The sequence below is a fragment of the Syngnathus floridae genome, chromosome 3 (genome assembly GCF_059516105.1).
Source record: "Syngnathus floridae isolate MCC-2025c chromosome 3, RoL_Sflo_1.0, whole genome shotgun sequence".
NCBI lineage: Eukaryota > Metazoa > Chordata > Actinopteri > Syngnathiformes > Syngnathidae > Syngnathus > Syngnathus floridae.
In genome coordinates, this window is record NC_142415.1 from 21,595,126 (window position 1) to 21,617,348 (window position 22,223).

Here is a 22,223-nt window from a genome sequence, read left to right on the forward strand (position 1 = left end):
AATGACCTCGCTGTTATGTTTGGCAGGTTTTAGATTTGGCATATTTCAAACCCGTTGAGGAGATTTCTTTCACTCGTCACCATTTTAGCGGAGTCAAATCAACCGTATGTCCGCGTCAGCATAAAAGTGACTAGAAGGCAACATCTGCCTGCCGAGTTATGGGGCTTTGATTTGTCCCGAGTCCAGATGGGCCATCACGCTTTCATGCTTTCACACAGCAAACACTTACAGTAACTAATGACTTTAGGTTGGGAGCCAATGACAGGAATTCTTTTCACGAGGACAAACTGATGAGCGAACATCTGCAGCGCCAGTGCATTGTCCAGCCTCCTCGACTGTAATTTGAAAACATAAATCACCTTGACAGCCATATCAAAGCATAAGCGTGGCTTTCTGGTCTGAACCGTGTCGTCCATATGGACACGTTGACACCTGCATTCTTTGCAATTGCCAGCCCCTCCGGTTCGTTTGAGGCAATCCAGAAGTGGACCTCGGAAGAAACCAGCGGGAGTTAGTTTCAGCAATTTTAGCTGGTATTAACAGTGGAAGTTTTATTCCTGTTTCACTGGGGAAGCTAGTAGAAAATTCTTTTCAGAAACTCCCTTCAGGGTTAAAACAAAAAAACCTACAGTTCACTACAGTAATTCTTGCGGTAGAATTTCAGCACCACTTGTTACTGGTTGTTGTCGCCTTGCAGGTATATTTCAGCTAACAAAGTTGTAGAAGACAAGCCCGGGAGTAGCTGCTCAGTCTGGAGAAAGTCAGAAAAGCATATCCAGGACTGCCGCCGCACGTCCCCCCAGGCCATGCTGAGCATCTGATACTCTTGCATGAGTCTAATTAAACAAGCTCCAAAGCTGGAAGACAGAAAGCAATTTCATCAATGTCATATTGAGTCAATGATTGCATTTTACAAAGCCTTGTGGTGGTAGTGAGAGGGGGGCAAAGAGCTTCTTCATTTTTAGAAAGGGAAAGCACGCACTGGAGTCACCAATTAAAAATTCATTTCCACATGCCGCCATCTTGAATAGCATCCAAAGTCTTCTGTCCTGTCAAGTAAAAAGCAACCGCAAATAAAGATCTTGCAGTTCCTTATGAAGGTACTTTCGGCGTTCATCTCCTGCACGGAATTCCCATTTTGCATCAAATTAAACATGAATAATGCAAAACATCATCGGTGCGAAACAATGATTGCTAGTTTGATGGATTTTTAAAGCACCGCCACCTTGAACCCACTGAGGTGATATCTTAATGGTGTTGAGCCCCACAGCAGTGAACACAAATGTCAGCTAGATTAACAGCGTTATTGGCGTGGTGTGGGTGCAGCTTTCCAAAGCCAAGGGCCAAGCTGAGAGCTGAGATGCATCGCTAAGGAAGATAATTCACAGACATCACGTGACCAAAACACAGCACCGGTATGGAGGAATCTCCCATTTTCTCCTCCGAGCACAAATTCGCCACACGCAGATGCACACCGGTTAGCATGCACAGCCATACATAAATTATCACATGGCAGACCTCAGAGAGGTAAGCTACAAACAGTTGTGAGCACACATCACTTCACCCACATCTGCATATTTAGGCTGGAGAAATATTATCACAAGATTTGTTTGAAGGCAAGTAAAATGAGTAGAAAAGGGAAATTAATATATTATTGTAATATGACTTGAGTTGGCAAACATTGTGTAGTGCTGATAATTGTTTAATAAAGGACAAATTAATTGAATAATTAAATTGAAAAAAAGAAATAAATTAAAATGAATTCGATTGGAAAAATCAATTGAATATATTAAATTGAATTGAAAAAATAAATTGACAAATTCTGCAAATTAAGCGGCGTGAAGTTCCGTTTAGTTTAGTTTAGTTTATTGTTTAGCACATATTATTATAGCAATAACAGTGCAAGGAGGGAGACGAAGCCTAGGGCTTGTAAGGAGCTCCACTCCTTAAATTATTACAATTTAAATTCCTATATTATTTTATATCGGGGAAATGAATCTATAGCTCCACCTCTCAAGGTCTCCCACAGTTAATTTTACGTATTTAATATAGTGGTTCTATTCTCCGGAGCTACGCTGGGACCAGTGGGGGCAATGTTCTGTTTGGCAATCTGATATCTGAGAACACGACGTAACGACTGCAGTTGGCCAATCGCAATGAAAACATGATTTTCACGGGCGGACGGAAACAACCTCACAAACTTATGACATACAAGTAAATGTCCCAATTACTCGTGAATGGACCCAAAGTAGCATTTTAATCAGCCCGAGAGTTATGGAATGTCCTCTTTTGATGAATTAGCTCTGACACGGCTTCATATTTTTATTAATTAAACATGCCTCTGTGATAATTTCATACTGATCGAGCACCATTTTACCATAGACTTTAGGCACACAGGATATGCTTTTGCCACATAACTTAATTAGAAAATGATAAATGCCCCAATTCCCTGTCTAAAGTCTTTCGAAAGGTCAGGCCACCTCTGGCTTAATTCTTTGAATTTATAGTGCACTTGTTAAAGTGTTGACACGCTTTGTTTCCATCTGTTATCTACTATGTGTGGGCCTTCATCATATCTTTTATGTTGTAATATTAGACCTGCTGCTTTTAAAATAATTGCTATTTCAAGTACATCAATGTGAAACGTGTTTGCTAAAGTTGCTCGAGTGGTCTGGAATAATGACACGGGTTCAGGAGCCCGGTTCCGTCCCCATTTATTTAAATGCCATGTAGCGGTAGTAGCTTATCTTTATGGCTCGAGAACCATATGGTTCCAGACGAGACAGCGCGAGGAAAAAATAAAAAATAAAACAATCCATCTGCTCTAAGTCTGACTAGATAAGAGAAATTGAGATACTGGTTAAGTAAAACAGATGGAAGTGAATATTGTATTGGTTCGGCAAATGTTTTTGTAAAGTGTTAAGATCAAGTTAGTTATCGCTAGTTATTCATGAGCTCAGAATCATTTCCATTGTCCTGCTCTTCATCTGCCGCCATTAAAAGTTAGCCGCCTCATGTCGCAGGGGATCTGGACACGTCCCTGGAAGCTAAAAACATAAAAGCTTTGCCCGCATAGTCACCAGGTAGTCAAGTCAAGTCAAGTCACCCTGATCTTAAACTCCCAGGAGGGAGGTAAACAAATGAGCATTTTTTTGAATGGTGTGAGTAGCTTCTACGAGAAGTGTCTGCGTCGGCTTGATTGTCGACAAACTAGACTCAATTCAAGTGTATTTGTATATCCTTGAATCATAAAGGAGCTTCAAAAGGTTTCACAAGCCCGGGATTCAGGGAGATCAATGACATTTATTGGTCTAAATCTCCCATCCGAGCAGGGGAGGCGAGGGGAAAAATCCCTGAAAACCCTTTTGGGAAAAAAAAAAAAAAGCAACCTTGAAGGGATTACAGCTAGATGGATCCCTTTCCAACACGACCGGGCTGCAATGCCGAGTGGGCGACGTTGATCGTATTATCGTATTGTATGATGTGATAAATAAATGCTATTCAATGTGAGTTTAAACCACACGTGATGACATGAAGGACTGCAGGCAGAGGCCTCTGGTTAAGTGGTTCTCCTAAGGTCCTTTCCGGTCCATCAATGGCGAAGCCTTTATAGTCAGCCTCACTTCAGACGAGAGGAGAGAAGCAGCAGTAAGACCGCTCACAATGTAATTGCCAGGATAGTTGAAGACTTCGTCTGGTTGAACCAACTACAAGAGTGCAGGAATGAAGATGAGATTCCTAGCAGCTCAAATTTTTATCAGCCTTGCTTCCAATTTACTGCATATTCGTTACTTCCAAAGGCATGAAGCTAGCGCTAGCGTAACAATGAATGCTAATATCGTAGTTAGGTTACATATCTCCAATCGAAAGCATATTGTACTCGCTCATCGCTATTTGAGTGATACGGTCGAAAGCAGCAAAATGCAAAGCCTTTCATTCCAATTCACGTTTCAAGGCAATCGTGTAGTACATTATGATTGACGGCGGTATCAAAGCAGTCTTAAGGTCAAGTAGTAATAACATTCATGGAATGTTATATAGCAAAAGATCATTCAGAAGTTTTTTTTCGAGAGCCGTTTCCGTAGAGTGATTCATCCTGAATCTGGACTGAAATCAACCAAATTTATTGCTAGGCGTAATCATTAATCTGTGTAGAATCCAACAGGCGATTGCTAATGACTTGTAATGGCATTTTCGAAACACAAAATATGTGCTTTTCCGCACAGTAGCTTTAAGAGAGCAACTCTAGCCCATCCATCACTGTACGAAATTGTGTGCATTGACATTTTATAGCCAATGAAGGGTGTAAATTTGGCTGCTACCGCCTGCGGTTCATATGTTGTTTTTCCCGGGATCCTGCAGAGGAGTTGCGAAACCACAGCTTTGTTTGAACGTCGGTACCTGAGACGGAAGACGACTGCTGTGCCAGCTAAGCTCGGTACGGTTTACGCTTGTGATTATAACGGATTGGCCATCGTCGGGTTTTGTTTTGGACCACAACATTCAGTAGGAAACCCAGGTGATGATCCTTGTCATTTCTTTCTGTCGTCTTAAACATTTATAGGAGTGAAATTTAAAAAGAACAATCTGGTTGTGTTGGTGCAATATTTTTGGACCTGGTTGAATATTTTTGACACCAATATCCAAACTAATACACATGATTTTTTTCAGAAAAAGCCAAAGGTCATTGATAGCAAATTGGAAGTGTACCATGCGTGTCCCGCAAGGTTCCATTGTAGAACCACTTAGTTTTTCTCTTGACATCGATGCCCTTTCTAACAAATATATGAAAATAACCAACAGTTTGCTATTATCAGTAAATAAAGCGTTTGATGTGCTGTTCATTGTCGTGCAAAAAAGCTTTTCCCAGAAAGCATTTCATGGAAATGTGTTCCATTGTCTAATACGTTCGGCTGCATGCGATGAATTATTTTCATCAGTCGCCAGGAACACTCAGCCTGTTAAAGCCCTTCTCAATCAGTTTATCGTGATTACCGGTGTATTCTTCTGCAGCTGTTGATTGCGCCAAACCGTGGGTATCCTGTTTGATGACGCCCACACGAAAAAATAGACAGAATCAACAACAACATTATAGAATCACCACAATAACAATCGGTTGGAGGTAGGTGGACTGGTCAGAGAATGGAGGTTTAAAATCGTCACGGGCATTGTGCTAGCGACCTTTTTGTGTTGTTGTCACAATTGTGTGTATAGACGTTGTTTGCGTTACTGTAGGAAGTTGTGGAGGCGCACCTGTCAAAAAAATACTCCGTGGAATTACCTGCCAGAACTCATTCATGCCCGGGTACGGTCGTGCACATTCAGCTGGGGTTCATTACTACTTCTAAGCTTGAAGAGATATGCTGAAATTCTGACAAGGAATTGTGTGAAGATTCTTTGTGGAGCTCTCACAATCAACATTTTTAGATTTTTAATGACTTCTACATGATGATGGACTTGGACAATAAGCTATTTGCAAAAGTTTCCATCGACGTATCGACTCTACACCAAAACCAACTTCTTCTAATTGTCGAAGTAGACATTCAATTTTGTGGGGGATTAAATTATGATATTAAAATCAAATGTTTGGGCTTTCTCCATTGAGTATAATTTTTTTTGATTCGATTAGTAAATTAGCATAATGTTGCCAGTGAAAATGACTTTGCAATGACACCCAGAAGCAAATCTGGTACCTCATTTTAGAAGTGAAAAGCAGTTTATATTGTGTTCCTGTATTAGTTTACAAGCCCATTTTCTTGTACTTTAATACACAATCGTAGTTATTCCGGCAAACAAATGATTACTTGCATGCACGTTAAAATCGGTTGTTATCCCCGAGAATAGTCATTTGCATGATTGCCATCAAGGACCACAACGCTTTGTGCTGTTTTGTTTATTTTTTGCTTCATGAGAGTACTCAACGCCTCGTCTAACCGCACAATGAAAGATGTTTAATTGTAATAACAACTGCAAGTCCTTTCTTTTTGTGCTCTCTGAAAAGTGCAATTAAAACCTGACCAACTATCATCATTTGGAAATCGTCTCTTTTGTGCTAGTGAGCGCAAAAATGTGCACTTATTAGTTGGCCTGGTTGTATGTATGATATTTTGTGCAGCAGTGCGTTTGTGTTAAGACAAGCATTGTGCATTGTGTTCTTCCATTTGCTGTGGGACCAGAACTCCCACTCAGGCGGCTATTGTGCGGTCCCAGCGTTGCGCTCCTGAATGGGAAGTACCATCAGGTCTGCGTGCAGAACACCTGACATGGCTGCATTGACAGATAAGCCCTCCAAACTTTGATCATCGACAACGCTACACAATTGAAATGTATAATCCGACTGGAGGCTTGTACCGGGACATTTCCACTGAGATTCGAGTGAATTCGATTGAAGATCCGACCTGACGTAATGAGATCTTTGTTGCTTGTTCTCAAGTGCTTCTCCTAATGGCTAAATTAAAAGCATTGTATTTTTTTAAACCGTACTTATGAAAAAAGTCCGTTTAGATACACACACACAAAATACGGATTTGTCTCTGAATGACTTAATGACTTGATCCTCTCAATCTCTGGCATTTGAGTATATTTAAAGGATTTATCCTCATTAGAGAAACTCAGGATTCTGTGCTTGCCCCAAGGCCTTTGGATGTGTTGTGTTCTTTAGAATTTGAAAGGTAGACACAAAGAATATGTGGATCTCATCCTGTTTGTGCAGCCCTTGAAAGTTGTGTGCATTATCCCCCTGTGCTAGTCATTAGGAAAGACGCAAACTAATGAGGTCATTAACTCCCCAACACTGCTGTAGTTTGCATTTTCAAGATTTACAAAAAATGTTCACCACTTTTCATGTCAATCTTGAGTATAGATAGCTGTGTATGTATATATTTTTTATATATATACGTGGCAGTGCAGTGAACGTTGTCTCCACGTGAAAATGTCTCACTGTCGGCTGACATCTGCATTTAGATGCCAGCGCGTCTTGTATCCAATAAATGTCTCCGCTGTGATGTATTCCTTCACCGCAGAGCATGGCACACGGGACTTTGCTCTTCTGTCGGCGGATGCCATGGCAACACCAATTTAACTGCATGTGGGTGACCTACCCACATTGCAAACACTGACCAGCGTAATATACATTTTCTGTTCGCATGCCAGCTTTACATGCAGCGCCGGTAAACTTCGAATCAGAAAGAAATCAAATTAAGACTTTGAAACCTTTATTGCGGAGTTAGCCCTTGAGATGAGTCATCTTCTTAGCTGTTATCACCAGCTCATTCTGTGAGGTTCACCTGCTCACATTGTCCGAGCGGTGACAACACTCGAGTCACGCAACGATCGCCGTGACCTTCTCCGCAGCTCCACGCGAGAGGTCATTGTGCTGATATTTATGAAAGGCGCCAAGCAAGTCTCCACGCCAACAATGACTCGCGCTACCTTGGTAGGCCAGACTTAAGCCAACCAGTCTTATATCCCAATAACGATAATTTAAAGTGGACTTAGTTTGATAGCATAATTCGCTTGTGTCTCTAAGTTGGTCGTTAAATCGGGAGCGCTTGAATCACCTTGTGGGTGTCCAGTTAGAAAACAAACTTTTTTTTTTTGTGTTATTATCCCAAGGCGGACACTGCAAAGAACCCCTACGGAGAGAACGTGAAATATTTCAATTTAATTAAAATACTTTGTTTTCTGATTTGAGTGGTATAAATACTTTTGGACGGGAAAGTTATTCTCACCTTGAATTGTAGTTAATCATGGATTCATCAGTATTCTCAAACTGCTGTTTTATGATGATTATAATTTTTTTTTTTAAGGCTGGAAAGACCAGACTTGTGTTTTTGTAATGAGCATAGTGTACTTAACTCTTCTCTGCTCCACAGCCCCTGCCAGGAGACGCTCTTTCAGGACAATTTGTTTACAAGGCAGGACGCAATTACCAAGCACAACCACTTAGTACGGCCCAAGAAATATCAAAGCTAGTTTTTTAATCACTGAAGCAAAGCCGACAATTATGCAAACACCTCGACTGAGCGTGCCGCCATTTCTCTCTTCTTATTTGCATACTATCAAGAGAAGTGTAGAGTGAAAGGTTAGTCGGGAGGAATGCGCTCAGGAGAAGAAGCCTTTATTAGTTCAGAGATGGCAGGAGAGAAGATCCAATTTTGTCATTGTAAATTGTCCAGGCTGCTCTGTTGGGTGCATCATCACCGCACGGGAGTGTCGGCTTGGAAATGAGGCAGATTAAAACAGCGTCGTTCCTCAACCCATTCACAAGTGATCCTCCATAATGATCGAAAAATACAGAATAGAACATGACCACATTTTACCAAAAGGTAGATTCATGCTCTCCGATATCAAACGTCGTAACTACCGTATTTTCCGGACTATAAGTCCCAGTTTTTTCATACTTGAGTCGTCGGTGCGACTTATACTCTGGAGTGACTTACGTGTGAAATTACATTATATCATTTCATTTCATATTTTCACACTAAACCACAAGAGGGCGCTCTAGGCCTTGTGGAATAATTGGAACTGCAACTGATGATGAGTCATGTATTTTTCTTCTTTTTTATGCATTTTATGGCTTATACTCCGGGGCGACTTATACTCCAAAAAATACGGTCCTCTATTATGTTTCCATGCTTAATTTGTCCACGTGTAGTGACGAAGTGATCGACTCATCATGGACAAACACAGTCTGACCTCTCTTAGTAACACATGCAGACACACAAACACACACATCTCAAGATATCGACTGACCTTTCTCCCAAATAGCACAGATTATTTCTGCTGCAATTAAATATTCTCCCTCAGCTCTGATGGAAATCAATATTTTCTATGTTACGTGACGACTTTTAGTCGATATTGGTCACCACCTGTTTTTTTTTTTTTTTTTATCAGTAGGTTCCACTTAGAAGTTGACTACATTGAGTCTGCCGATGGGTCACGCCCCTTCAGCGACGAGACACTGAGAGAGAGAGAAAGGAAATGACAAATGACTTTTAGCTATGAGTGTATATTAGCACGAGCCATAAAAACGTAGGACATCCTCCTCTCGGAAGGCCCCCGTGGCACCGGCAGAGCCGTAACTTCTTTCACGGGCTGTCATTGATGAGTGAATATACTGTAGAAGTATCAAGTATCTTCTGAGATTTCTGCTGTCTGGTTTATTGTTATATCCGTGCTTTTATAGCGCTGAGTCATCATACATCGTTGAAGGGGAAACAAGGAAGAGAATAAGAGGCCTTGTGTCACCTTGATTTTCTGGATTTTGTCCAATCACAGATGAAAACAAGTTTTCTTTCTCAAAGTTTACCAGCAATGAAATTGCTGTTTTTTAAAGCGGTAATTTGTAATGTGAGTTAATTATTTATACATCCACATGCATGGTTGGGTAGATTCATTTTTGAATGTGTATCTAGTTTATCCATGCACACCAATAGCATTTTATTTTCTTAGCTTTTAAATGTATTTAATACTTTTGAAGCACCTGAAATGCGCTACACAACCGAAGCTGCCATTTACACTTGATGGAAATTCGTGTTTACGTGCGTGGGCAGTCACGGTCAAGTAGAAATAAACGAGAGTACAGGAAGAACATTGACGTTGCATAGCAGTGAGAATCTCAAATAGCTTCTCATGCCTTGATTATTTTTAGTTTTGGAAATACTTCATTACACCGGCTCCACGCGATGGATGTCTGTAATAATTAATGTTGTCCAAACCGTTGGACCAGATTACGAAAACATTGGCAAACAAGCTCCCCTTATTACCGTTCGGCTGCTCATGTTTTATGCTTTTGTAATTGAGATCGCAGAAGCCAAATATGAGCAGGTCTGTCACATGTAAATGAATGAGCTGCTCGGGGCCCGCCGCCGCCTTACGTCCATTTGTTATCGCAAATCGGCTGTCAAAGCGTGACTGCTGTGTTGAGAGAGTTGCAATACACAGGTCAGCAAAGACAAGCCAGTGCAGAAAAAGCAATTAGAGCAAGTTCAGCCACCCTGCATATTTGCCAGATAAGCTTCGAATCGTATCGGCGCCAATGATAATAGCTTTCTCTGAAGTAGTCATCGCCGCTTGTTATTCTTTCAAATCCCGAATTGTGAAGGAACTGGCGAGAACGGTGAAAAAGGCAATTCATCGAATTATAGCGCCCCGGAATAAAGTTGTATTCGACGACAGATGGTCACCTATGATTATGTTTTAAAAAGTAAGCTTCACAACACGCTTGAACGAGCAAGTGCATTTTGCGAGCCGCTTTTCAGAAAGTTATGACTGAAAATAGGCCGTGCTTTGGAAATGTTGCATTTTTTTCAAATCTCATCGCACCAGGCTTTTGGGGGGCAAAACGCTTCTTTCACCCCTGCACAATTGCCTTGTGGTTACAATTTTGGGAGCAAAAAAGCCAATCACAAAGGTTTTCCCAATTGTGGCTGAAATGTAAAGGAAAATAAACGGCATGCTATTCCCTCCTCGAATGACATTCAGTCAGACGTCAATTGTGGCTGACAGCATAAATGTTATGCTTTCCCTCGAGTGTTGTAAAACGGCCAACTTGAGGTGGCCCAGATTTCTAATCCTCAAGATAGAGCAGACTCATTACCTACCACTCTCGCTGTGGCTAATGGGGATGTGAATGAAGAATCGTTAAGACCCGGCATAAGCACTTTGCTTTTACGTTGGACAGTATGACAAGCACACTGGCAGCTAAGCAAGATGTTGCACGATTAAAAAAGAAAATATCAATTGAAGAAATAAAATAAATAAATAAATAAATATGCGGTTGGGCCGTAACGATTCATCGAAAATCGATCGAATCGATTTAAATTGCTTAAAAGATCGGGAAAAAAAATCGACTCACTCACCGTAGCCACTCGTGTTTCGGCTGTAAACAAACCGCATACTTAAAAACTGGGCTGAAGTCGTAATTCATCATCTTTAAAACGGGAGTAAACGGTAAAGTTAATCATGTTGAAAGTGTGTTTTGCTCTCCCTGCAGCCCTCCCCAAGTGTGTGTTCCCTTGCCCCAAATAAAACCACAAGAACCAAATCATGTTTTTGTGCTAAAATAGTTTCGGTCTGTTGTGTGTTATGAATTTAATGAAAAGCAGTTATGATGTTTTATCTGCTTCGTACAAATATACTCAAACAATTCCTCCTTCCATTCCTTCATGGTTCTTGCCATTTACAGAATGGTTTCATACTTGATGTTCTCTGTTTCTCCGAGGTGCGCTAAATAGTTGTGACAAGCTGCAGACAGGTTGTGACAGTGAAACAATGACATGCCTTCACAACACTCTGAGAAATAAGCACTGACTTATTTGCACTTATCACCATGTCTCATTAAGTACTTATTGGAAAAGACTTAATGACTAAACTAGCATCATGAAAGGGAATTGATAAACAACATTTTTTTTCTTTACCCCTCCAATCTTTTTGTTTTGTCGTTCTGGATCAGTGGGTAGGCTTAGACGTTCTGCTCCTTATTCCTTTGAAGGGATGGAAGAGTTGACAGCATTTCTAAGTAGACATCACTGTCTATGTTGTAGAACATCTTTTTTCACAGGTGGAACAGGCAATTCACTTTGTGTAGCCACCACCATTATCATCAAGCAGACAGTGTTGGCCTTTCTCTTGCCAGTTGGGCTTGATACACGTAACCCGGACAACCTGACAATGTATACAAATTAGACGGTGGCAGGAGAAACACCTGATTAATGGCTCTCCATGTGGACGAGCCCCGGAGGAATTAAAGGGAGGGAAGCTGGCCGGGAAGCAAGTCGGCTGTGTTAGATCCCTCATCGGCGCAAACACCCGTTTCTAACTTTGGCTGTCTGCAAAAATGCCCCAGAAGAGAAGAAAAAATAAGCACAGACAAATACTAAATGATTATTATTATAGTATCTAACTGATTCACTTAAAGTAGTAGTAAATAGATGTACAATTCTTTTTTGTTGGTGTGTGCTTGACTGTATTATACTGCCTCCCAGTGGTCTAGGTGGGCACACCAGAATGAGCAGCACCATTAATTGAACTGCAGCATAAAATCATAATGCACAAACTGTTTAATTCTTTACTTTTTGATTAATTAAGTTATTATGCTATGCGTTTATAATTTATTATGTTATAGACTGCAATTTTTTTTCCAAAAATATTAACAGAAGCTAACACGCTGTGAGACATAATTCCATGTAAACGTTATTTCTTGGGGGAGAGATTCAATTTAAAGTCAAGTCATTTTCAAAAACCTTCGAGACCGGGATGATATGAAATTACCACTCGAAATCTGAATATTGCTCTCCCCACCTCCATGTTATTGGTTTTAAATATCACTTTATTAACCTGTAAAAGTGGAACTTTGGAAGACGAGGGTGTCACGGAATTCTAATTTTACTCTTCACTGTGTTTCCCTTTTGAGGTCAACACCAATTCATTAAAGGCACAATTATAGTATTGTTTTATTGTTAGTGCAAGGAGAGCGTGTCTGGCTGGGCTGTAACACCTAAGTGAGATGTTTTTGTGTTTTTGCGGCAGCCCCTGCTCGCGTGTCGTGGACCATTCCTCAATTCTCACACACAGAGTCTGAGTGGGAGCAGCGCACACGGACCAAATAGGTGCTCGTGGATACAGCGAGACGCACGGCTCGGGACTCTACAGCGCAATTCCATTACATGGATATGGATATTTCCGTGGCTTTATTATACCTTTTGCTTTTTTCCAAACCAGGTAAGACGATCACACCTCGTTCATTAAGAGCGGCGTAAAAAATGTCATTTTTCCTATACGCGTGAATTTTCTTTTGCGCGAAAAGTGATATATAAATAAAAATTGTCGCGTTTTGATGAAATCACCGTTTGCAAACTAAAGAGCCAAAAAGGATAACTCTATGCGTGTGCGCACCGCTGCTGCTCAGGTGTGGGCTGCAGAGCAGTACCGTGCGTTTTCCACGCAACACTCCAATCTAAATGCGTTCAAATCGACTTTTAACGCAACTGCAATTTAAGCCCAGCATCGTATGCGGCAGCCCTGATTCAATATGTGCTCATTGTGATCAAGCCCCTTTCTCTTCTTCTCTTCATCAGTTTTGGCTTTTGGCACAGATCAAGACTACCAAATTGATATAATCAATGAACTTGACTTGGCAAATGCTACCTATGGAATTACCCAAGTGGCCGGGCTTCACAATAGCAGCAAAGCCTTCATTTTTCGAGGTAAGGCGACCGTAAAAGTTGGATCATCTTGTATGCTTTGTGGTGATGTGCACTCTCAGGTGCATTCCCCTTCATCCATCCTTGAGCACCTTCTCTAAAAATGACACACAAGTGGCACCAGAATCCTTCTGGTGCAAGAAAAGCACAACTTATTTTTGTGATTTTAATAAATTGAGGATGGCGAGAATTTTTGCATAACTTGTGAATGAAAGGCTATTCACGAGCAGAAAATGGATTGTGGGAAATTATGCATTTAGAGGAAAAAAGGTCTATAAATGGAAAAATTTAAATTGCATTATTGTATGACTCAATACTGTCTTCCTTTCCACTTGCAATGAGATCTATAGTGTTAAATAAGGCTGTATGAGCTGCAATGATGGGATGCAGCATGTCCGCGGGCTCAAATGTGATAAAGCGATACGAAACAAAGTATGCCGAAAGGTTGACCCATTCGCTGTTGAAGCTGTCGTTGCAAGTCTTGTCAGTTGCAGATGCTTTTCTGAGCTCCTTCTGAACTTGTGCGTTGCCCTCAGCCTCAAGCAGATTGTAAAAGTAGAAGAATGAATAAAAAAAGTCGTTTGCAGTGATTTAGGAGTGCTTTTTTTCCCCTAGACTCCTTCATTGTAGGAAAGGCAAATATGAAACTGGCATTTTGCATGTTTATTGATGTCGTAATTTCAAGCATGGCTTTGTGAGACTCTCACGGGAGGAGAATTGTTCAAATGCTGCTTCAAAGCCTGATCTGTTTGAGTTCAGGGATGGTGGCGCAAACACTGGTTGCTTGAGTCAAAAATCTGTAGCCGTGGAGGTTGAGATGTGTGAGGAGAAGGGAGGGAGGGAGGAAGAGAAAAAAAAGTGTGTGTTTGTGTGTGTGCACTTGAGTGTGTGCTCCTATCTTGGAATGAATGAATGCAGGATGCCACACACCTAATTAGCCAAATATGAGGCAGAGCTGTCCAAGCTTGAGAAATGGAGGACGCCCAGACCTCACAGTCCTGCTTTTCTTTTTTTTCTTCCTCCTAATATTTGTGACATGAACAAGCTCGCACACTCCTGCCAACCTGTTCTCCTTATGGTTTCCTGGTTACTCGTGTAGAGATACGCCAACGCATGAAACAGTATGGGAAACATTTGGCATGATTTTATTTCAACAAAATTCCCCACCAAGAAGGGGAAAAATTTCATTTTTTTTAGTTATTATGTTTTGGGTTGTATTTTACGAGCAGCTGTTTTCATTTGAAATTTTTGTGTGAAATAAATATCTTCTACTACAATATATCAATTTCAGCAGTATGCCAAAAAAAAGGCAACTAATAGCTAAAATATGAATAATTTTGCGGTTAGTTTGTTCTCGCATATCCACAATTCATAATTTTAGCCATTTGTATTGTTTGGTGGGGCAACCTGCCTTTATTGGCACAAAAACTCACCTACTTGCTGTTTTCATGCTCTGCCCAGTCAATAGGAAGGTTGCTGCCATCTTGTGGAGAATTCCTGAAGTGTTTGGGGGCGTGTCTATAACTTTTGGAATTGTGCTATCTGTGGCATGGCTTGGTTCATATTCATATTATGTTTTTATTGCATTGAGATTGCTTGAAAACTAGTTTAAAGTCTGCCTTGTGTGGCTCCTGTAGGTGGCGCTGTCGTGCAACTCGCACGTACGTCTGCCCGCCTTGAATTGTAGCTGTTATCAGGCAGTGGCTAGCTCAGACTTTTAAAAATGGAGTGTCGAGTTCTAAAAAAGCCTTTGCTGCAAACAGTCCATAATTAAGCGTCTGTTAGGAAGTGTGCAAGGGTCTGCGGGGGCGGAGTGACAGAATATCCGTGATCTGATCATTTATGCATGCTGGATGTAATCATGTTGTGTTCTGAGCTGGAGAGCATATTTGATCTGTTTTAACACATGAATTGGGAAAGAGCATGTACACTTTGTAATGTCGTTGAAGTAGCTCTAGGAAGAGGCAATCAAGCTTTTCAGTAAGTGTCCAAAAGAGTGTGGGGGAGGCACAACGAGAGAGAGAGAGAGAGAGAGAGAGAGACTAGTGGGCAGAAGCTTTGCAGAAATAATCATCCCAGCATGTCTTTATCTCATCTCTCCATCACATCATTTCCCGTCCCAAGATTATTGCACCACTGCGCTTAATGAAAGCTAGTTTAGGATAGGCAGCTGAGCAAAAAGCATGACTAAAAGCTCTTTATCGCCACGTGCGATCCGACCTTTTGATGAACAAAAAAATAAATAAAATGCTAATTTGCTCCTGCTGGGTACTAATAATCAGCAACAAAACACGACTTGATATTTGCATAAGTGCTCTTAACATGGTGTGGACACACACAGCCCGGATTCTGATTCATTACAAGTACAAAATATCTACATTTAATTAGAAAATGATTTCGACGTACAGACGTCGGAACATCTCGGTTGTTGCCTTCCCACGGAATGTATGTTGAGAATCTCTGCAGCATGTTGCGGCAATGTCAAATAGCACCACAGAGGAAATCACAGACTCACCCAGATGGTGCTGACACCATTTTAGAAAAACATCACATTTAAAGCGTGAGTCAGGCTGGGGGGGCGGCGACGGCGGCAGGTCCCCGGCTGCCAATATTCAGCTGACAATTTTCAAGCGAGAGGCCAGCCAAGTCCACAAACATTGAGGTGCGAGCATTCAAAATGATACAAACCCAACTAAAGTGAATACTGGCGGCGGCACCAGGAACTGAACTATTCTCACGGCAACAGTAATTAATTAAAAAAAAAACACGTATCTCTTTTGACACCATTATACTGTGGAGTTGAAACTGTTAAGTATACATTTATGAATGTTTGAGTTAAATCACTGACAAAGCTGCTAATGAGTTTGCCAGCTAATCTTAATTTAAATACAATTACTTCAACAGGACTTTCCACATTATTAAGCAAGTCACATTTTTTATTCATCAGGAAGGGGAGGGGGGGGGACCAAGCATCTTCTTGCTAATGAATAACAGAATTGCTCAACATATGGGAAAGGGATGAAAATTATTTTTTACTGGTAAATCATTTGTGGGACTCTGAAACAAAACGTTTGATGTATTAAGGAAAGTTCCTGCAAGGCATGTTTTTTTTTCTTTCTTGTTTTTTTTTAGAGAACGGCTGCTAAAATGTCACTGATGAGAATTGAGCTGTTTTTTTTTCTCCTGTAGATTAGGCAAAGTTATATCCCCCAGGAAATATAAACTATTTCACACCCCCTGCAACTTTCCTCGGTGACTATAAATAGCATCATTTCAAATTGTAATAAATCCACTTTTGCATCTCCTAATTAACACGTTCTCATGTTTTCATGCACCTTTGCTTGCTCAAAAAGTTGATGAGGAGTGATGTCAACGGCTGCGTATGCCACTTGAACATTTTTAACTCATTCGGTGCCATTGATGGTTATAGACGTCATCGATATGACCTGGGTTGGCAGGGAATGAGTTAAGGGTGACAAATTGGTTGTTAATCACACTTCTCAAATTGTCAATACTTTTGGCCAGCCAGCCGTTCATCTAAAATTCCTGATGATTACAATGTCTGCAAAGCGTGGCTAAAAATAGCCACAGTTTCCACCGGATATTTTTGTTTTTGTTTCATCCTACCTCCGTTGCTTCTTTCCCACTTGCCGTGGGATCAGATGGATGTCGGCAACATCTCAATTCTAAAGGGGAAGAAAAAGCAGGCTCATGGCGAAGCCAGGTGGGAAGATAAAAAAAGGGGAATACAACTCAACATGAAATAGTCAAGTTCAACATAAAGCACAAAACGTTTAAAATCACAAGTCTCCTTCTCAGCTCTGTACAGAAAGAAAACACCCCCGTCTTGTAGGCGCTCAAGGTAAATATTTGTGTCAGTCAATCGGAGGAATGTTTTGCTCCTTTCAACACGTTTGTGTGTGGCCTAAACTGAGGAAGCTTGGAAAAAATGGCAATTGAAAGCGCTCACTGCTTCTAATGTCGTAAAAGTAGACCTGTGGCGTTTGGAGTCACAAGTCAACTATGACTGAAAAGTGAGAAGGAAACATTGAGTGTAGAATTCATTAAAGATTTGCAAAGAAGTGTTTTTTTTTTTCTTTTCAGGAGGCTGTGAGCAATTCACAGGCTGCGTCCATGTAGCTAAACGATGTTACCACAATAAAGTCTTTACAGTGGCACCAAAAGCAATGAAGGTTATCAAACCTTTCATCTTTTATGTATGAGCTTCCTGGCTGTCCTACTGCTGCGGGAGAAGGCGAGACACCGGTCCCACCTCACAGAGACCTCCATGGAATCTGAATTATTCATCTGACATGAAGGGGATAGCTCTTAAAGGCACAGACAACGGTGTCTCCGTTACGTCCTTGTTGTCCAATTTTTGCCATAATTATCTCTCTCTTTCTCTCTCTCTCTCTCTCTCTCTCTCTCTCTCTCTCTCTCTCTCTCTCTCTCTCTCTCTCTCTCTCTCTCTCTCTCTCTCTCTCTTTTTCGCTCTCACTCTCAGTCCCTCTTTTTATCCATCTCCATCTCTCTCCCCATCTCTCAATCTCTCATCCATCCCTTCATCCATGTCTCCATCCATCTCTCTTTCTCTATTTCTCAATCTCCCATCCATCCATCCATCCATCCATCCATCCATCCATCCATCCATCCATCCATCCATCCATCCATCCATCCATCCATCCATCCATCCATCCATCCATCCATCCATCCATCCATCCATCCATCCATCCATCCATCTCTCTCTCTTGCTCTCTCTTGCTCTCTCTCTCTTGCTCTCTCTCTCTGTCACTCTCTTTCTCTAGCTCTCTTTCTCTAGCTCTCAATCTCTCCATCCGTCTCTCCATCCATCTCTCCATTTCTGTCTCCCCATCTCAAATTGTAGTTGATCTTGTTGCTTGTTTTGCTGTGAATTGATCATCTCAGTGGTTGGCAGCTTGAAGGCAGAAGGTGCAATCTCCAACTTTTGTACTCGGGATTAAACTTGCATCACACTGATGCATAGAGGAAACATATCGCTCTTTGTCTGTGTGTGTGTGTGTGGCAACACCTTACAGAAACCGTGTGGGAGGTTTTCATGTTGGAAGTGTGGAAATACTTGCCTTTCAAGGCTGAAGACATTTGTTCCCAACTTGAAGTGCTGAAGCGTTGTTAGTACGTAAAGCATCTAAAGGAGCTCACATATCCTTGACTGTGAAAAAGAGAAACGGGTAATGATAGACTGTGTTATACTGAAACGGAGGACATATTGTAAATATCTCGGGGACAAAATGTAGATATATTTTCAGTTTGCAGCTACACTTCCAAATCATTTATTCTCCATTAGCATCGTATTTTAACAAAGTCAAAAAAGGTCAGTATTTCGATCCAAGTCATCTTAAACAAAGACTGGACCAAATTGTAGCAGTTTTATCTAAGTAGGTGAATTTCATTGCTTAAATTATTGTGATTAGACAGCACCTCTGAGTCATTGCCATTAAAAGAAAATAAAAAAATAAAATTAAGGTGGCATATGCAACTCATTCACTACCATTGATGACGATAGACGTCAACGTTTTTAACTGGACTGGCAGTGACTGAGTTAAGTCTTCACTGTTTTTGGAAAACGAAAACACAAACTTCCACACCGAAGCACCCGACTGTCAGATGAAACCGAAAAAAAAAAACCAATCAAAAAAAACAAGTGAAGGGGCTACTGCCGGCTTGTCATGTCACAGGGCTGAAAAGTGAGAGGCGCTTTTATGAAAGCGATGAAGGCTTTTCCCACGTTTGCATCTTCTCATTAAAATTCAAATGCCTGAGCAACAACATTTTTGGGAATGTCTGATCAGACCAAACATCCGCTGTAGACTACAATCATTAATGAGGCAGTGAATGGATCACAAGGCCGGAGAACCGGTTGGAAGAACAAAGACGTGCGGAGACGACGATTGTTTTGGTTTCTGGAAGATTTAAGAAGCAGACTCCATGGTGTTGACTACAATAGAACTCACTTGTTTATCCCACAGGGAGTTAGCAATATTTCAAAACTTGCTCCTGTGACAAGATCTTTTTTTTTTTTTGGGTCCCGAGTCAATCTCACAACGTAACAAACTGTTGTTGTCTATTTGCTGCGTCAGATGTTCTATTTATTGTATTTGCAAATGTTTTTTTTTATAGTGTGAGTTACAGAAGAAAAAATGAATGCTTATGTAACACCACCCCTGATACAATTATCCACAATTTCACCCACCTCACCAGATTTTTTTTTTTTTTTTTTACTCAGGCTCATTCAAAACTTGAAGCATTAACTTGACAATGCAAAATGACTGAGAACTGCTAATATGTCACTGTGACACTCCGCCTCAGGAATTGGAAATCTACCCAATTATGCCCCCTCCCCATAAATCATTTATCTTGGCAAACAAGAGAAAGTCATGCATTCGTTTATAAATAGTACCAACATTTACTTCAGTTGGTGTCCCATGATGATAACCTAACTTATTTTATTATCGTCAACTGATGAATAACTAGTTTTAAAATCAGAGACTAATAAAAATTGTTCAAATATTTAAAAGTGAAAACAATTTGTAATTTTAGTAATGACATCAAGTCGATGTAAAATTTGTCTTAGCGGGCCACGTAAAATAATATTGTGGGCCTCATTTGACCCACGGGCCTTGAGTTTGACACCTATGACCTATATAATCTATGATGAAATGATTAATGGTATTTGTATAAGCTGTGATTCATTTTCAGCTTTCAACTTTGAATAATTAATTTTTCAGAGTGTAGGGGAGGATAGCTTCACTTCTATTGTGTGCATTGCAAGAACAAAAAAAGAAATGCATCTTGCTACAGTTAATGTGTATGTCGAGATGCAGTTCATTCATCATTTTCGACTTTCGCACATATGTCATCCATCAATGTGGGAGTGAAAATGTTAATACGCCTGCAATATATTTGGGCCGGCTGTCAACTCGGCACCTCTAAACATCTCATTTTAAAATCTCCTCTGCTGTGCAGGATCTCTTGATTGTGAGGCAGACGTGCTAAACTCGATCTCCCCATTTTGTTGCCTTCATTCCCAATCGTAATAATATTTTGCCGCCTGCAAGACAGATGCAAAGCATATTTTTTGATAGATTTAGATGTGGAACATCTTCATTTTGTCACATTGAATGTGAGGTTCTCACATGTAATGGCTGTGTTATTTATTTTGTCTTTGGCGAGACTACAAGTCATGAGATGACCTCTAGTGCACCTCAGGGTGACCTTTGCCCATATTATCTCTCAGTGTGTCTTGTCCCTGTCTGGCACGGCCGTCCTTATCGCATTTCTCAGTGCTGCTCGGCAACGCCGCACATTTTTTAGCCTCCCATTTGTCTCGATAACATTGCCCGCTAGGAAATGACGCAAACCTCTTGGCGTGATCAACATCGTGAGGACCCAATTAAGGCTCCTGCCCATCAACTTGATTGTATGATGATTAGCTCATTTGGCGATCGGTTGCTTCGGCGGACATTTAATGACGTGGTCGTTTACGGCTTCTCTGGGGATGAGAGCCGGTTTCCTGGCATTTTTCAAGTGTGCAGAGCGTGAATCATTGAGATAAGTCACAATGTAAAGCAACCTTGTGCTGACCAGTTAGATCCGCTTTGGGGAAGGCGATTGAGTTTGGATTTAGAGGGAGTAATTTGTCAACTTTAATTAAAAAAAAAAAAAAAGGTGAGGAAACATTAAGATCAGATTTTAATACTGTACCCTAGCTCAGTTCAAATCACAACCCCGTCCTTGAGAATGACCATGAAATATAAAATCTCTATCTCTCGATCAGCACCTATAAAAAGCGAACATTGTAATTCCCACTGGGAGGATTTATAGTAGGTGTGTGTGTCATGCTGATGTAAATAGTTATGTTGGTTCGAGGCAGATTGAGCCAGTTGTGTTGTCGAGTTGTAGATATTGTGTGTGTGTGTGGGGGAGTTGTCCTGTGGAGAGTTGCTGTTAACAAAAGACTCTATATATACTGCATTATATTAAATTTCAATGTACGAGTTATTTCCCTAATGATGATGATGATGTTGGTTTTTTATTTTTTTTAATATAAAAACAATTTGCAATTAGCACCAAAAAAAAGCCGGAAATAAGTAAGTTACATGCACATGCACAATGGAGGGATGGAAAAAAAAAAAGCAGGCTCAAAGGATCCCTGCGGAAATCACAATCTGTGATCGTTTTTTTTTTTTTTTCACGTCAAAGCTTTTATAGTTGAGGAGCGGATTTTATTTGTGCATTAAATTATATTCAGATACTCTTCTGCACATTCATTAAAAACTAAACCACGTTATTCATACACACAAACACGGTGTATATCACAAAATGCAGTAGAAAGTGACAGTTTATGTTCAAAGGGAGCAGTGGAAGGAAGAAGTTGAAAAGGGAGCTTTAAGCTTTAGTTTACAAACATTTTTACTTCTGAAGAGAACAAAAATGCAGGGGCTTTCTTGAAGCAGTATTCCCTCCGCTGGGTTTGGCATCAAGGCTCTGCCTGATTGTTCTTCAAGTGACAGCGCTCTCAGACGGGGCGGCCTTAATTTCTCACAGCTTAACAAGAATCCAACAATGTCGAATGTGTGGATGGTTGCTTAGAGTTGACGACGTCGTCGGATGACAACCTCCCGAGATTGCGCCTCGTTAGTGATGCGCCACATGACACCAATTACCTGGCACAATGAGGTTTTGCGTTTCATGTTTACATACGAGTTATTTACTTCTCTCTCGCTCTTCAACGGAGTCATCAAATTTTTATCCATTCGGATTTTATGAATTTTTTATCAGGCAAGAGATTTTTTTCAAATGTGAGCCAAGGCGTGCTGAAAGCTTGACAGTGGTTTGAGACGAGTGCTGCTCTCTGTCTCTTTTGGTTTTGCACGAAGAATGTTAACTTTCTTTGCTATTCTAAAAGCCTTGTTGTACATTTCTTGCCATTCTGCTGTATATCGCGCAGAAGTACTACATTATTCAGTTGTTGTTTTG

At 40.8% G+C, this 22,223-nt stretch overlaps 1 protein-coding gene across 1 annotated transcript in view; it reads left to right on the forward strand.

The window, feature by feature from the left end:
• LOC148401119 (protein kinase C-binding protein NELL1-like) overlaps nucleotides 1–22,223 on the forward strand; it is a 93,456-nt gene that overhangs the window by 2,473 nt on the left and 68,760 nt on the right. Inside the window, exons 2-3 of the mRNA XM_088371589.1 lie at nucleotides 12,532–12,723; nucleotides 13,080–13,208. Of these exons, the coding sequence (XP_088227715.1) occupies nucleotides 12,669–12,723; nucleotides 13,080–13,208 (184 nt within the window). The 5' untranslated portion in view covers nucleotides 12,532–12,668. The remainder of the gene's footprint in view (nucleotides 1–12,531; nucleotides 12,724–13,079; nucleotides 13,209–22,223) is intronic.